Here is a 17038-nt window from a genome sequence, read left to right as displayed (position 1 = left end):
CTCCCTCCCTCCACTCAGCACTGTTTGCCTGCAAGGGCAGATTGCTCTCTTGACCCTGGGCATCCAGGGTTAGTATGACAAGACCCTCATCTCGGGGATCTTGTAGAGGCAAATAAACCAGAAAACACATCCGCAAGGTCACTCCACTGCCCCAAAGCCCCAGTGTTTGCATCTCACACAGCGTCAAAGTCTGGCCATGGCTGAACTCCCTCATCCCTCATGACTCCCGCTGCCCCGCCCCTTGGCCAGCCCCACTGGCTGGCACCCTTCCTCCCTCCCACCAGGGTCCCTGCCCCTGTCCCAGACACCCCTAGGCCTGGCCTACGCCTCCCTCAGCTCAAGTGCAAATCCCCTCAGGAGGGGCATCCCTGACCACATTGTGCCCCATTTTTTCTCCATGATTTCTCTGTAGCTCTCTTCACCAAATATGGAGGCAGATGAGGCTGGAGAATCTGACTCCATTTCGAGGAGCCTTAGTGGTCTCCAGCCAGTCCTACCTGCCCTGGGGAATGATCAGATTGTCCCCGGAGGCAATGACATCTACCTGGCCTCCCCTGGCCTCCTCTTCAGGCATCCTGACTGGGGACCCAGATGGTTCCCAACTCTCCTGAGGCTGGAGCAACCCAGCAGTGAGCGCCCATCTTTCCCTGCCCAGGCAGATTCTTCCAGGCGCCTCCTGCCCTTCCCACTGGACTAGGGACCATAGCAGCCCCTTCTCCCTTGGCCCCTTGGATACCCACTGGATCCTACTGTTCTGCGAGGATCTGCTCTTCTCCTCCTGGATATGCTACAGACACCATCATGTGGTTCCCAAGGCACCAGCTCTGGAGTCAGGAGCCTGCAGGCAAACCTGTGTGGCTCTGAGCAGCCTTCTGGGCCTCCCTGGGCCTTGGTTCCTTCACTTGCAATGATGGGGACAGTCCTATTGCCTGTATCACAGGTGGCTGAGAGGTGGAAAGAGCCCATATATGTAGAAAGGGATAAGATTCAACAATGGGGCCGGGCGCGGTGGCTCAAGCCTGTAATCCCAGCACTTTGGGAGGCCGAGACGGGTGGATCACGAGGTCAGGAGATCGAGACCATCCTGGCTAACACGGTGAAACCCCATCTCTACTAAAAAAAAATACAAAAAAACTAGCCAGGCGTGGTAGCGGCGCCTATAGTTCCAGTTACTCGGGAGGCTGAGACAGGAGAATGGCGTAAACCCGGGAGGCGGAGCTTGCAGTGAGCCGAGATCCGGCCACTGCACTCCAGCCTGGGCGACACAGCGAGACTCCGTCTCAAAAAGAAAAAAAAAAAAAAGATTCAACAATGGTCAGTCTTTTTTCTCCTTATGTGCTCAGAGCTGAGCCAAGTAGGCCTTCTACATGGGGTGGGAGTTAGGGCAGTCATCATGGAGCCCTTCTAGATTTGGTGCCTGATGTGTTCTGAGATTATCCACCCCCCAGGGGTCCCAAGCAGTGGCCCAGGGGGATATGGGGTGGAACCTGTAGCACTTCCGGTTGGTCTTTCCTAGGCAGCAGGGCTGGTTCTCACATGGCTCCTCACCATCTTTAGCCATAAACGTTACCAGGTCTGACTTCTGCTATTTCGACAACTTCTACAGAGAGAGCGGTGACAGGATTAAACACAAGGAAAACACTTTTGACAGTGAGTGAAATCAACAGGCAAAGGTGTGTCTAATTTGGCAAAAGGTGCCCCATGAGCAGAGATGAATGTGCCCCATGAAGAGGGTTCGCTGGGTGCTGGAGTGGTGGCTGCAGTTTGCTGCTCAACCTCCTGCTCCTGGGCTCCTGTGGGGGGGTGGCAAGGCTTCACAGGCACCCCTTCCCCTCCAGCAAGGTTTCTCATCCTGGGGGTGGTGGGTGCTCAGGGATGGTTCTGCAGGGCTGAGACTGTGCCACATCCTTCAACTTCATGGTGCTCCCAGTGAACCCCTCAAGACCTACACTGGCTCATGAGGCTGCCAGGGGTGTGGCCAGCTCTCAGGAGCTACAGTCAGCCCAAGTAGACAGCTCAGCGACACTGCGACGCTAGCTACTGGGAGGGGCTCTCTAGGAGCTCAGGGGAGTCGCTGTGTCCACATGGTGGGCAGGGCACAGACTGTGCTGTTGTTCATGTATCCCTGCATGGCTTTCCCCAGGATCCAAAATAACCATCCCTTCTTCCCCCACATCATACACCTGCCCTTGTCAGAGCTGCTCTATGGTTGGCCCCATGCGGTGGCACAGCAGAAGCTGGGTGCTCCCCAGGGCATTCACATTCACGTGGCACATCAGGCAGCTGTGCTTAGGGGCTCTTGTGTGGCCATGTGACCTTCGGCTGCGTGAGTGAAGTCCGGGGCTGATGGGGGTTGGTGTCTTGCTGGGCCCAGAAAGGACCAGGTGGGAGTAGCGGGCAGGCGGTTGTGTTCACCCAGGCATGTGTCCTGATGCCTCTGGGGCATCCAAGTGCACACCCAGGAGGTACTAGAGCCAGGGAAGAAAGGACTGGGGGACAGTATGGGAGTTCTCCGCACACAGCAGACATCAGCTTTGGGAATGAGGAGAAAGGGGCTGGGACAGCCCCGATGCAGCTGCAGGGTAGGGTGGAAATCAGGAAGGAGGAGAGGCCATGAGCACATAAGCAGATGGGAGGAAGATACAGTAGAGGGAGAGGAGGAGGGAGCCATAGCAGGTGCCGGAAGAGGAGAGGCCAGGCTTTAGAAAAGTCAGCACACACGGAGACCTGCATGCTGAAGACACTGAGAGGAAAGGAAGAGAGGCAGAGACAATGGGAGCAGCCAGGGGGGTGGTGGGCTTGGGGTGCAGTGAGGGCCAGAGTGGCTCAGAGCATAGCTCTGCCAAAGGTCAGCTGCCTGGCATCAGCCCAGGCCACCCACGATCATGGATAAGGGTGCCCTTGTGAAGCCTTAAGACTATTAAGAGAAGTCCACACTCCACCTCCATATTTTAAGAATGGCAAAGGGAATGGCACAGAGGCTATAACCCCTGGGAGCATGGATGGCCTGTGTTGCAGGATTCACAGTCAGGTGATGGTTAGGAGACCCTCCACATCCATGTCTTTAGCAGCCTCTGAGAGGCCACCAGCTTCAGAGAGACAGAGTGGTTAATAGGAAAATCTCGCCTGAACTTGAGGCTTCAATTACTCACGGGGTGTTGTCGACCCAGCACTAAGCTGACTTCCCGTCTGTTCAGGCAGACAGTCGTGTGCTCATCAGCTTGAAGCATACCCATTCAGGTAAGGAAAGCAGGTGTATATGTGTATTTACCTTTGTTGTCTCTTACACCTGGCTAAAATGACAGATTTTAAGGCATAAATCGGCAGGAGTGAGGAGATGAAATTGCAACAAAGCAATTTAGAAGCCAGAAAATTCACAGATGCAAATAAATGGGCTAGAAGACCCAAAACACTGAATTCTGGCCAGAGTGTAGAAAGTTCAGAACCAACACTGTCCACACCTCAGAACCCCCCAAGAACTGGTGGTACCAAATTCTGCTGGAGATGGGAAAGGACGACTGGGAGAAAGTGTTTCGGGGGCCAGTAGCCCCCTTCCCCAGAACTCCACCCTGACTCTGAGAGCCAGGCAAACACTCCCCTCCCTCTGGATGAAACCTTGAGCTTTATTCTCTGGATATGGTAAACAGGAGGGTCTGCAGGCTGGTAGAGAAGGCCTAGCTGTGGGGTCCCATACCAAAAATAAATCCTAAGAGAGCACATGCCTGTGACTCTAGACACTTTTTCTCCCAGCTCCCAGTGGGCTGGTGGCCCAGCCAGTGCCTCAAAGCAAAAAGTGAGAGAATCTTGTTGGGGGTGACCAGCTCATGCCATTATCAAACTGTGGGATTGTGCAGCTTTCTAACATCATGGTAACAGCCTGTGGCCCCTAGCAGGAACATCATAGTCCCCATCTCTCCAGCCAACTCTCATGTCCCCCAGAATGATTTTACCTCAGCTTGCTGAGGGGACGCTGCAGACTCGGTCTTGCTCACACCCACCCCTGCATCTGCTGTGCTGATGTTAAGGGATACAGCTCCAGGCCACTGGTCTCCCTGTCACAAATGGGGCCTCACCAAAGGGGACCCCCAGGAGCCCTTCCTCATAGTTGAACAGGTTCTGCATAACCCACTAGTAGGCACTGGCACCTGCTCGGGCCCCCAGAGCCAGCAGTTGGAGCCCTGAAGGCAGATCAAATGTCCTCCACAGGTGCTACGGACCCTGTCTGACTACAACAGAGGTTGGAAACTCAGTCCAGAATTTCTAAGAATTTGTCAGTGAAGATGGATCCTTTGTTTGCATATCAGATGAATGCTCCAGGACTACCACCAGGGCCAGATTCCAGGGAGGTCAAAAGCATGTTGACAGTTTAGGCTGAATGTGACTAGAAGCCCCAAGTCCAAGTCTTACTCTAGGAGCACTAGAGCTCCACCTGACACAAAAGTACAAAAATGAAAAAGGGGAGAAGTCACTTTTTTTTTAAAGCTGGCTTGCATTGGCTTTTTGGCCTTGTATGCCAGCTTGAAAAAAAAAAAAAAAAAAGAATCCATTGCCTTACATAACTGGGCAGTTCAAGGGTGGAGTGCCTTCAGACATGGCTGGGTCCATGAGCTCTGAAAAGATCATCAGAGAGCTCTCTTCTCCTCCACATCTACCTCCATTGTCAGCTTTGCCCACCTCCAGAATGTCTGAACTCTCTCCTATTACTGATGGCTTCCTCCTGTGGCCAGGAGAGAGAGCCCGGCAAACCCCAATTCCATACCCCCAAGCCTAACAACCTCAGCAGGAAAACTTTTTCTCCCTGACCCTAAGAAAAGACTCCTGGGAAAAACTTCAATTTGCAAATGACTGGTCATGTGGGAAGGGGCAAGATAGAGTGACTTAGACCTTCTAGAAACACACATGGAGGCGGTAAGCAAGGGTAGTTTCAAAAGGAGATATTGGCTAAACTGACACAAGGGGGGCCCCACGTGTGGTATCAAGGAGAGACCAGAGATGGATGACTCCCCTCCTGCCCACACGCTCCCAGGAGGGCGCATGATAGAGCTCACCAGGAATGACTCCCAGGAGGGTGCATGATAGAGCCCACCAGGAAAAGCTCCCAGGAGGGTGCATGATAGAGCCCACCAGGAATGACTCTCAGGAGGGTGCATGATAGAGCTCACCAGGAATGATTCCCAGGAGGGCGCATGATAGAGCCCACCGGGAATGACTCTCAGGAGGGTGCATGATAGAGCTCACCAGGAAAGGCTCCCAGGAGGGTGCATGATAGAGCTCACCAGGAAAGGCTCCCAGGAGGGCGCACGATAGAGCCCACCAGGAATGACTCTCAGGAGGGTGCATGATAGAGCCCACCAGAAATGACTCTCAGGAGGGTGCACGATAGAGCCCACCAGGAATGACTCTCAGGAGGGTGCATGATAGAGCCCACCAGGAAAAGCTCCCAGGAGGGCGCATGATAGAGCTCACCAGGAATGACTCTCAGGAGGGTGCATGATAGAGCCCACCAGGAAAAGCTCCCAGGAGGGCGCATGATAGAGCTCACCAGAAATGACTCCCAGGAGGGTGCATGATAGAGCCCACCAGGAAAGGCTCCCAGGAGGGCACATGATAGAGCTCACCAGGAATGACTCCCAGGAGGGTGCATGATAGAGCCACCAGGAATGGCTCCCAGGGGGGCGCATGATAGAGCTCACCAGGAATGACTCTCAGGAGGGTGCATGATAGAGCCCACCAGGAATGACTCCCAGGAGGGTGCCTGATAGAGCCCACCAGGAATGACTCCCAGGAGGGTGCATGATAGAGCCTACCAGGAAAAGCTCCCAGGAGGATGCATGATAGAGCCCACCAGGAATGGCTCTCAGGAGGGTGCATGATAGAGCTCACCAGGAATGACTCCCAGGAGGGTGCATGATAGAGCCCACCAGGAATGACTCCCAGGAGGGTGCATGATAGAGCCTACCAGGAAAAGCTCCCAGGAGGATGCATGATAGAGCCCACCAGGAATGACTCTCAGGAGGGTGCATGATAGAGCTCACCTGGAATGATTCCCAGGAGGGTGCATGAGAGAGCCCACCAGGAAAAGCTCCCAGGAGGGCGCATGATAGAGCCCACCAGAAATGACTCCCAGGAGGGTGCATGATAGCCACCAGGAATGACTCTCAGGAGGGCGCATGATAGAGTCCACCAGGAATGACTCCCAGGAGGGCGCATGATAGAGCCCACCAGGAATGACTCTCAGGAGGGCGCATGATAGAGCCCACCAGGAAAGGCTCCCAGGAGGGTGCATGATAGAGCCCACCAGGAATGACTCTCAGGAGGGTGCATGATAAAGCCCACCAGGAAAAGCTCCCAGGAGGGTGCATGATAGAGCCCACCAGGAATGGCTCCCAGGAGGGCGCATGATAGAGCCCACCAGGAAAGGCTCCCAGGAGGGTGCATGATAGAGCCCACCAGGAATGGAGACAGTGTCCTCCCCACAGACCACAGCACCGACTCACAGTCAGAGTGGACTTTTATTAGGAAATCACCCTGCAAACACACCATGGAGTGCTGTGGGTTCAACGCGTTTCCTGAGGAAGGAGGGTCACAGTATTGGAGCTGTCGGAGGGATGGGCGGCACAGCCTGTGAGCCCAGCGGCGACTCGAGGCTGCCTGCGGCCGGCACCCCCTCACAGCAACAGGACTCCACCGCAAGGGCCGACACGCAAACGCGACACGAGAAACATGCCCAAGCACACACATCTGCGCTACACTTAAATAATAATAAATACAGAATTCCATTTGCTGTTATCCGTGCTTGAAACAAAAGGAACCCAAAATGGAAAAAGAAAACCAAAACATCTTTCTCTCCACTGGACCAAGGGAAAAAAATCCCCAAATTATCAAAATTCCTCAGTTACAAAATACTTTTTAAAAAAATTCCATTATTAAAAGAATAAATAACAAAATATATAAAAAATAACTTGGTTGCATCAAAATTATAACTAGGAGTTATATCAAGATTTTTTGTGGCCTACATTATAGTCAAATAGTTATTTTTGCTTTGAATTCACTTTTCCCCTCTTAGGGTGCCCTGGTGTGGGGTCTAGTTGAAATAGTATAAAATTAATAAATAAAAATGTTAAATAAATAGCAAACGTTAACATAAGAGGTTGTGAATATAAATACATCTTGACAAAATTAAATAATTTACAGAATAATTAAACTAACTACTTTTTAATTTTTTCCAGGAAGTGCAATTTCTCTACTTTTAAATACTAACTTGGAATTGCAGTCACAACTGACTTGGATTCTATTTACACAGTAGGAACATTGTGTTTTTAACACACTAAATTAAAATGTACCCTTTTTTCGCATACTGGATGGATCTAAAAGAAGTGAAACCTTGGTGGTCTCCTGTTAGGAATTTACCCTCTGACCTTGATGATGCCATTGCCACCTCCGTCGCCATGGATGCAGAGGTCAAGCTTGGCCACGACCCGGATAATGTGGCAGTGATGGGTCAGGGGTCCGGGTGGATGCACAGAAGCCAGAGCGGTCCCTGGATGTGGATCCCAGACACAGGGTCTAAAGGCTGCAGCCCCAACAGGGAGCTGTGACCCAGGGCCACACACATCTCCAGAGCCTCAGCGCGCCAGCTGCCCCCAGACACTAGGCTGATTTTCAGGAGTCTCCCAGGTTAAAATTTCTTGACCTGACAGGGGCTGCGATGCTTGTCAACTGTCCGGAGTGTCCTCTGGGAGGCACATTCCTAACTTTCCCTCTGGGACAGAGCTTTGTTCCACCCTTAACACAAAACTGAATTAAATGAAAACAGAAAACGCACTTGATTCAGCCGCCCTCACTGAGCACAGGCACGCTGCCCCGGGCATGTCCTCCAGGCCAAGATGCCACTCACACCACCCGCCCACCACGCTCACGGCTACCCTCCCAGCCTCGACAGACAAAGGAATACTGTGGTTGCAAACTCCAAAACTTCCCTGAGAACCTTGTCCATGAGCTTCCACTGGAGACTTTGAGCTGCTCTTCAGATTTCTTTCAGAAAACAAAAATAAATCACTTTGTAATTCTTCAGTGCCCCTGTGCACACAGATGGGGCCGCCACGGCCCCAAGCCTGGAGGGAGCATCGTGGGAGAGGCTGATTTCCAGCCATCCCTTTGGATAAACCCACCCGAGGCCACACCGGGCCGCGAACGGGAAGTCACTGTGAGTTGGGCATCCCCACGGTGTGGGGCAGGGCGGGGGAGGTAAACGGTGTGGTGGGCTGGGACACTCCTGGGTACCACACGGCCTAGACCTGGATGCCCCTCACAGCCTGCTTGATGCTCTCCAGGAGGTCCTTGTTCTCCGGGTTCTGGTAGCACTCCTGGTTGGAGTACATGTCGGTGAGGGTGCTCACATAGGCATCGAAATTCTGTTCGCATATTGGCTCCTAGAGAACAGAACCAGGTTAGCAAGCCCCATCCATGCAGTGGGCCCCACACCAAAGAACCTGATGTGGGAGCATCAAACCTGTGCCCCCGTGTGACCCGAGACAAGCCCATACCAACTCGGGGCAGCACTGGCTGCCCTGCCCTGGTTGCTTTGAGTGTTTCTCTCTGCAGCCTTCCCAGCAGTAGCCTCTCTGCTGATGGAATCACCATTTTGCTTCGGATTCATTAGCTACTCAGGAGGGCTAAAGCCACCATAGCCAACCAATGCCCAGGCCATTCGGGGTAGAGAGAATCTCCACCAGGGCACAGGACCCCTAGGGCAGGACCCAGAGGCAGAGGGGGTGGGAGATGCCCTGCCCTCCTGCTTTCCGGAGAGACCCTGGGGGGCAGCTGTGGTGCCGGCAGGTCTGCGTGCTGCCTACCATGTGTGGAAGGCGGATATTGGCGAGACTTTGGATGAGGGCCTGGCTCAGGCCGGACAGCTCCAGAAACAGGGCTTCATTCTGCTCCTCAATGAGCTTGTTCTCCTCCTCGATGTTCTTCAGGTTCTTCTCCATGGAGGAGATCTGTGCCAGAGAGAGGTCTGAAGTGCTGCCTGCCCTTGGCCCCCATCCTCCTGGGAGTCCTCCTGGGCTGCCTCTCACAACCCTCTGGGAGAATGCAGAACCCTGGGGTGGGGGAAGGGGCAGGGACCCTGCCTTCCTGTAAGTGTCCTGCCACAGGTGAGGGGCTGCCAGAGGAGAGAAAGGCAAGGGCCCTCTGGAGACATGGCCTGACTCCAGGGAAGCCAGGAAGGGGCTCGTGTGGCACGTCTCCCTGTACCATGCTTTCCAGATGGAACCGAAACCCCTGTGCAGCAGAGGTCCCCCTCCTGGTTTTCTGAGCTCCTCTGTCCTGAGGGGATGGGGTGGGACCACAGACTTCACAGCGCCCTGTCTCAGCTTCAGACTCCACCTGCTGTGGTCTTTGCTTCACCATGCTTCCTGCTTCTATCTGTAAGACGGGAATCACTGCACCCACCCTGTGGGGTGTCGGACGGCCTTTGGGTCTTCCCCTCACCAGAAAGACCAACAGAGAGCCTCCTCAGGGCCTCCCAGGCACGTCTTCCCCAGGCCAACCACAGACAAGTCTTCTCACTTCCCCACCACGGCGGTGAACCTGCCCAGGGCCTCGTTGGCCCTGAGGCCTTTGGTGTCCAGGAACAGCCGCCAGCCATCTGCAGGGAGCCGTGGGGGCAGAGGCTACACTCACAGAAAGACAGCGTGGGTGACACACGAGGCAGGAGTGGTGAGCTCCTTCCTGGGAGGCTGTGGATGGGGTCAAGCACGCTTCTTCTGCCGCCTGGCGACAAGCATGTGGCTCTGAAAGGGTTGCATGGGAGACAGGGACCTGCCTTCCCTTTGCCTTTGCCCTTCTGCAGAGGACACCACTCACCAAACTCCCTCAAAGGGACAGGGGCTTCTGAGTCCTTCCAAAGGGATGCCAGTAAAAGGTAATAATTTGTCTTTAAAAAGATTTGTTTTGGCAAATAAAGAGAAATCAGAGGTGCTACCCCAAGGACACTGACACTGATGAAGGCTCTGAGGACTTTGAGAAGGGGAGGAGCAGGGAGCACAAAGTGGGACACCCATACCACAGTGCATCTCCACACTCGGAGACACCAGGAGGGGATGGGGATGGCTCTGCCAGGAGGGCCGTCACCCCTTCTCTGTTGTCACTGCCTATGAACCTGGGGGCACGCAGCATTGACATGTGCATGACAACGAAAATCCTTCCTGATCCCCGTGGGGTGATGCTATTTTTATACAGGCTCTTGAGTAACAAGCGGTCAACGTGAGCCTGTTGGCCACTAGTGACAAGAGCAGAGTAACGAGACACATGGGGCTGGAGTATGTCACTCATTTTCTGCCGCCTTGGTGGAGGCCGCCGTCTCCCCATCTGTCCCTGCCCAGAGGGGCTCTGCCCAAATTCCCTGTGGGACCTGGTCACTTCCTTGTCCCTTTGTCCCTCCAGCCGTTAGGGGCACAGTTATGTGTGCCCACTCCCCCACTGCGGCTGCAGACTCCACTCAGTAGCCACAGGTGAGGCATGCTCTTATTTTCAAAATAAGATCTTTAGTGTTTTTCTTTTATTTTTCTGATTACAAATGCTCATTTTAGGGAAATCAGGAAATATGACACAAACATTTGAAGTAATTTGTAATCCTATTCCTCAGCAACAGCAGCTCTCATTGACCACACTTACTCTGGATCAGGTGCTTATGCTAAATGTTTTCCTCATAGAAATGCGTTCATTGTACAATAACCAGGAGTAGAATCCTGTTCTTACCTCCATTTACGGAGGAAAAGGCTGAAAGGTTTGTCAGGTCCCTCAGCTGGTATGTGGCTGTGCTGGGGAAGAAACCTGGCTCCAGAGGCCTGGCTCTAAGGCATCACACTCATGGACTACTGGTGCTCACAAGACCAGTAAGCCTAACGGGACCACTAGCCTTGACAGGACGAATTCTAATGAGAGTAAGAGAGACAGTGCTGCTAATCTTAATGGGACTAGTATTATTAATAGTATTATTAACGCTAACGAGACCACAGCCCTAGTGGGACAACCAGCTCCAGCGACCCGCCGGCACTCACAGTGTGACTTCACAGACACCACAACGTGAGTGGCCAGCACGTCCTAAGTGTGCCTGTGTGCCAGGCACTGCGCTGTCCGTCAGCTCAGCCCTGACGGCAACCTTGATGAGTGCCGACGGATGCCTCACTGTTCCCACGATGAATGTTTGGGTTGGGAAGGCAAAGAGCCCAGGAGTGGGGGGCGGCACCACCTACCTGGGACTGCAGCTGTACCATGGCGGCCTCCATCTCCGAGTTGGACTCGTTCAGGTCTCGGATCTCCTGGTTCAGCTGCTTGATCTCCTCATCATTCTCCAACACTGACCCAGTGAGAAACCTGAGCTGTGGCTCTGGGCCTCAGGCAGGCCTGGGCCAAAGTGCTGTGGGGAAGCCTGCTTTCTAGATGGAACTGCAACCCCCCGTGCAGCAGAGGTCCCCCCTCCTGGGTGTCTGAGCTCATCTCTCTGGGGCTCACACCCCACATCGCGTGCTGGAGAAGTCTGTCTTGAAAATTCTGAGATGGGTGTTTATGGTTTGCCTCCTGAGCTGGGTGGCAGGTGGAAAGGCTTAAATCTATTTGGGAGATATTAATTGCTACATTAAAGATGGAAGTTTGTTCAGGCGATGCTGAATTTCCTCACCTAAGTGGGAATGAGCCTCACCTCTCCACAAAATCATAGCACGTGGGCTCCACTGGACTCTGATCCCAGTGGTCACCAAAGCCACAGGTTACAGCAGGCATGACCTCCTGAGGGCCAGGGGCCCCAGACACAGGTGTCAAGAGCTGCAGAGCCAAGGTCCAAAAGGCTGTCAGCTCAGGTCAAGGGATCTGCCTCTGCCATGACTCATTCCAGGAGGGGCTTCATCTCTCTGCCTTCTTCCCACCAAAAAGGTGCACAGCTCTCTCTCACCCGGGCACCCAGTCATGAGCAGGGAAATTCAGGAAGCCATGCTTACCATCGCTAGTCTTGAATTTTGGACTGAGGACCTCATCCCCTGAGAGTTTTCCCTTCTTTCCAGCAAATGTTGCTCTGGGACAGCCTGACAAACTGGAAGCAGAGGCTACATATCATTCACCAGCCCAGGGTCACCCACCACGGCCAGCCCAGAGTCACATACCACGGCCAGCCCAGGGTCACCACCATGGCCAGCCCAGGGTCACATACCATGAACATCCCAGGGTCACCCACCAGGGCCAGCCCAGGGTCATATACTATGGCCAGCCCAGGGTCACCCACCACGGCCAGCCCAGGGTCATCCACCACGGCCAGCCCAGGGTCACATACCACAGCCAGCCCAGGGTCACCCACCACGGCCAGCCCAGGGTCATCCACCACGGCCAACCCAGGGTCACCCACCACGGCCAGCCCAGGGTCACATACCACGGCCAGCCCAGGGTCACCTACCATGACCAGCCCAGGGTCACCCACCACAGCCAGCCCAGGGTCACCCACCACGGCCAGCCCAGGGTCACCCACCACGGCCAGCCCAGGGTCACCCACCACGGCCAGCCCAGAGTCACATTCCACAGCCAGCCCAGGGTCACCCACCACGGCCAGCCCAGGGTCACATACCATGAACATCCCAGGGTCACCCACCAGGGCCAGCCCAGGGTCACCCACCATGACCAGCCCAGGGTCACATACCACGGCCAGCCCAGGGTCACCCACCACGGCCAGCCCAGGGTCATCCACCACGGCCAGCGTAGGGTCACATACCACGGCCAGCCCAGGGTCACCCACCACGGCCAGCCCAGGGTATTATACTATGGCCAGCCCAGGGTCACCCACCAGGCCAGCCCAGGGTCACCCACCATGACCAGCCCAGGGTCATATACTATGGCCAGCCCAGGGTCATCCACCATGGCCAACCCAGGGTCACCCACCAGGGCCAGCCCAGAGTCACATACCACAGCCAGCCCAGGGTCACATACCACGGCCAGCCCAGGGTCATCCACCACGGCCAGCCCAGGGTCATCCACCACGGCCAGCCCAGGGTCACCCACCACGGCCAGCCCAGAGTCACATACCACGGCCAGCCCAGGGTCACCCACCACGGCCAGCCGAGGGTCACCCACCACGGCCAGCCCAGAGTCACATACCACGGCCAGCCCAGGGTCACCCACCACGACCAGCCCAGGGTCACATACCACGGCCAGTCCAGGGTCACCCACAAAGACCAGCCCAGGGTCACCCACCACGACCAGCCCAGGGTCACCCACAAAGACCAGCCCAGGGTCACCCACAAAGACCAGCCCTGGGTCACCCACCACGGCCAGCCCAGAGTCACCTGCCACGGCCAGCCCTGGGTCACCCACCATGACCAGCCCTGGGTCACCCACCACGGCCAGCCCAGGGTCACCCACCACGGACAGCCCAGGGTCACCCACCACGGCCAGCCCAGGGTCACGCACCATGACAAGGCCAGGGTCACACACTATGGGATAGTCTAGGGGTCACCACGACTAGTTTGGGGTCAGACACCATGACCAGCCCAGGGTCACATACCATGAACATCCCAGGGTCACCCACCAGGGCCAGCCCAGGGTCACCCACCATGACCAGCCCAGGGTCACATACCACGGCCAGCCCAGGGTCACCCACCACGGCCAGCCCAGGGTCACCCACCACGGCCAGCCCAGGGTCACATACCACAGCCAGCCCAGGGTCACCCACCACGGCCAGCCCAGGGTCATATACTATGGCCAGCCCAGGGTCATCCACCACGGCCAACCCAGGGTCACCCACCATGACCAGCCCAGGGTCATATACTATGGCCAGCCCAGGGTCACCCACCACAGCCAGCACAGGGTCACCCACCACGGCCAGCCCAGGGTCATATACTATGGCCAGCCCAGGGTCATCCACCACGGCCAACCCAGGGTCACCCACCACGGCCAGCCCAGAGTCACATACCACGGCCAGCCCAGGGTCACCCACCACGGCCAGCCCAGGGTCACCCACCACGGCCAGCCCAGGGTCACATACCACGGCCAGCCCAGGGTCACCCACCAGGGCCAGCCCAGGGTCACCCACCACGGCCAGCCCTGGGTCACCCACCACGGCCAGCCCAGAGTCACATACCACGGCCAGCCCAGGGTCACCCACCACGGCCAGCCCAGGGTCATCCACCATGAGCATCCCAGGGTCACCCACCACGGCCAGCCCAGGGTCATCCACCATGGCCAGCCCAGGGTCACATACCACAGCCAGCCCAGGGTCACCCACAAAGACCAGCCCAGGGTCACCCACCACGACCAGCCCAGGGTCACCCACAAAGACCAGCCCAGGGTCACCCACCACGACCAGCCCAGGGTCACCCACCACGGCCAGCCCAGGGTCACCCACCACGACCAGCCCAGGGTGACCCACCACGACCAGCCCTGGGTCACCCATCATGACAAGGCCAGGGTCACACACTATGGCATAGTCTAGGGGTCACCACGACTAGTTTGGGGTCAGACACCATGACCAGCCCAGGGTCACATACCACGGCCAGCCCAGGGTCACCCACCACGGCCAGCCCAGGGTCACCCACCACGGCCAGCCCAGGGTCACATACCACAGCCAGCCCAGGGTCACCCACAAAGACCAGCCCAGGGTCACCCACCACGACCAGCCCTGGGTCACCCACCACAGCCATCCCAGGGTCACCCACCACGGTCACCCACCACGGCCAGCCCAGGGTCTCCCACCATGACCAGCCCAGGGTCATATACTATGGCCAGCCCAGGGTCACCCACCACGGCCAGCCCAGGGTCACCCACCACGGCCAGCCCAGGGTCACCCACCACGACCAGCCCTGGGTCACCCACCACGGCCATCCCAGGGTCACCCACCACGGTCACCCGCCACGGCCAGCCCAGGGTCACCCACCACGGCCAGCCCAGGGTCACCCACCACGGACAGCCCAGGGTCACCCACCACGGCCAGCCCAGGGTCACACACCACGGCCAGCCCAAGGGCACACACCACGGACAGCCCAGGGTCACCCACCACGGCCAGCCCAGGGTCACACACCACGGCCAGCCCAGGGTCACCCACCACGGCCAGCCCAGGGTCACCCACCACGGACAGCCCAGGGTCACCCACCACGGCCAGCCCAGGGTTACACACCACGACCAGCCCTGGGTCACCCACCATGACAAGGCCAGGGTCACACACTATGGGATAGTCTAGGGGTCACCACGACTAGTTTGGGGTCAGACACCATGACCAGCCCAGGGTCACATACCACGGCCAGCCCAGGGTCACCCACCACGACCAGCCCAGGGTCACATACCACAGCCAGCCCAGGGTCACCCACCACGGCCAGCCCAGGGTCACGCACCATGACAAGGCCAGGGTCACACACTATGGGATAGTCTAGGGGTCACCACGACTAGTTTGGGGTCAGACACCATGACCAGCCCAGGGTCACATACCATGAACATCCCAGGGCCACCCACCAGGGCCAGCCCAGGGTCACCCACCACGGCCAGCCCAGGGTCACGCACCATGACAAGGCCAGGGTCACACACTATGGGATAGTCTAGGGGTCACCACGACTAGTTTGGGGTCAGACACCATGACCAGCCCAGGGTCACATACCACGGCCAGCCCAGGGTCACCCACCACGGCCAGCCCAGGGTCACACATTATGGGTTAACAGAAAGCATGTCCACCTCACCTAGATGACCCGGAGGGCCTAGGTGGCCTCCCTATGGCCAAACTGGGTTCTACGGGGAAACAGAAGCTACATCTAGGCAGGGCAGAGGCTGGGAAGGGGACACTCCAGAGCTCACCTCACCTGGCACAGCCATAGCTGGCCCTACCTGATACTCGAGGGGCCGGGGCAGTGGTGCTCTGGGTAAGGCTCCCTCTGGGGTCTGAGGTCCACAGGACCCGCTTGCCCGTGCTTTGCAGCCCGGACCTCCCAGAGGAGCCGGTCCTGGCTGACTCTGCCTCTGAGACATCCTCTAGGATGTGGTGGTAACGACAATCACAGATCACTCCTCGGATACAGACACTCGAGCAGAAAAAGGCATTAAAATTGTACATTCTCAGGCATGATTTCCTTTATGAAGTGATTGTATCCACACCATAAGTAAAGGTTGATTGAGGCAAGTGAGACGTCCTTAGGAAGCCCAGCCTGAGTCTCTGCCCACCTGACCCTGGCTGCAGCAGCCTCCTTTAGTGGCCCTCTCGGCCTCTGCGACTGTGACCGTGCCAGCTGCCCGTGTCAGATCTAGTCTCTCCTCTGCCTTCTGCCAGGCCCCTCACTCACAGTGAACGCTGAGTCCTTGCCAGCTGGCAGCCGGATAAGCCCTGGCCCAGAACTTTCTACCTCATTTCCTTTCGCTGCCTCTCCCTGGCTCCAGCCCCCCAGCACCTCCAACCTCGTCCAGCGGACCAGGGTGTTCCCAGCTCCAGCCACCTCACTGAGGCCTTGTGCCCCAGACACCTCAGGCCAAGCTGCTACCTCCTTCTCAAAGAGGACTTCCTTGTCCTCTTTGTCATTTACGTATTTATTTGTTTATAGGCTGTCCCACCTACTCTGCCCCAAATGCACTCTACAAGGATAAGGGTTAGTTGTCCTTTTCTTCTCTGCTCTCTCTCCAGGGCTGGGTACATGGTGCAAATGCTTTCGTTGAATGAATGAGTTAATTAATCTTGTAGGGGAGGAAGGAAGGGAAAAGGGAGGGGAGGTGAAGAAAAAGAAGAGAAGGTGAGGAAGGGAGGGAAGGGAAGGGGAAGGTCAGGGGGGAAGGGAGGGGAGAGGAAGAAGGGAGGGGAGAGGAAGAAGGGGAGGAGAGGGGGTGGGGAGGGGAGGGGAAGAGGAGAGGAGGGGAAGGGGAGGGGAGAGGAGGGAAAAGGGAAGGGGGAGGGGAGGGGAAGGGGAGGGGAGGGGAGAGAGGGAGGGGAGAGGAGGGAAAAGGGAAGGGGAGGGGAGGGGAAGGGGAGGGGAGGGGAGAGAGGGAGGGGAGAGAGGGAGGGAAGAGGGGAGGGGGAGGGGAA

At 56.7% G+C, this 17038-nt stretch overlaps 1 protein-coding gene across 2 annotated transcripts in view; it reads right to left on the bottom strand.

Moving 5' to 3' along the window:
• Positions 1 to 6493: 6493 nt before the first annotated feature.
• MYT1 (myelin transcription factor 1) overlaps positions 6494 to 17038 on the bottom strand; it is an 80752-nt gene continuing 70207 nt past the window's right edge. For both annotated transcript variants that reach the window (XM_015148545.3, XM_015148548.3), the window contains exons 20-23: positions 12000 to 12091; positions 11259 to 11362; positions 8856 to 8999; positions 6494 to 8432 (exon numbers count right to left, since the gene is read on the bottom strand). In XM_015148545.3, the coding sequence (XP_015004031.3) occupies positions 8292 to 8432; positions 8856 to 8999; positions 11259 to 11362; positions 12000 to 12091 (481 nt within the window). In that variant the 3' untranslated portion in view covers positions 6494 to 8291. The remainder of the gene's footprint in view (positions 8433 to 8855; positions 9000 to 11258; positions 11363 to 11999; positions 12092 to 17038) is intronic.

This window comes from Macaca mulatta, chromosome 10, assembly GCF_049350105.2.
Source record: "Macaca mulatta isolate MMU2019108-1 chromosome 10, T2T-MMU8v2.0, whole genome shotgun sequence".
NCBI lineage: Eukaryota > Metazoa > Chordata > Mammalia > Primates > Cercopithecidae > Macaca > Macaca mulatta.
The sequence above is the reverse complement of the archived record's forward strand: the minus strand, read 5'-3'. Positions and strand labels throughout refer to the sequence as shown.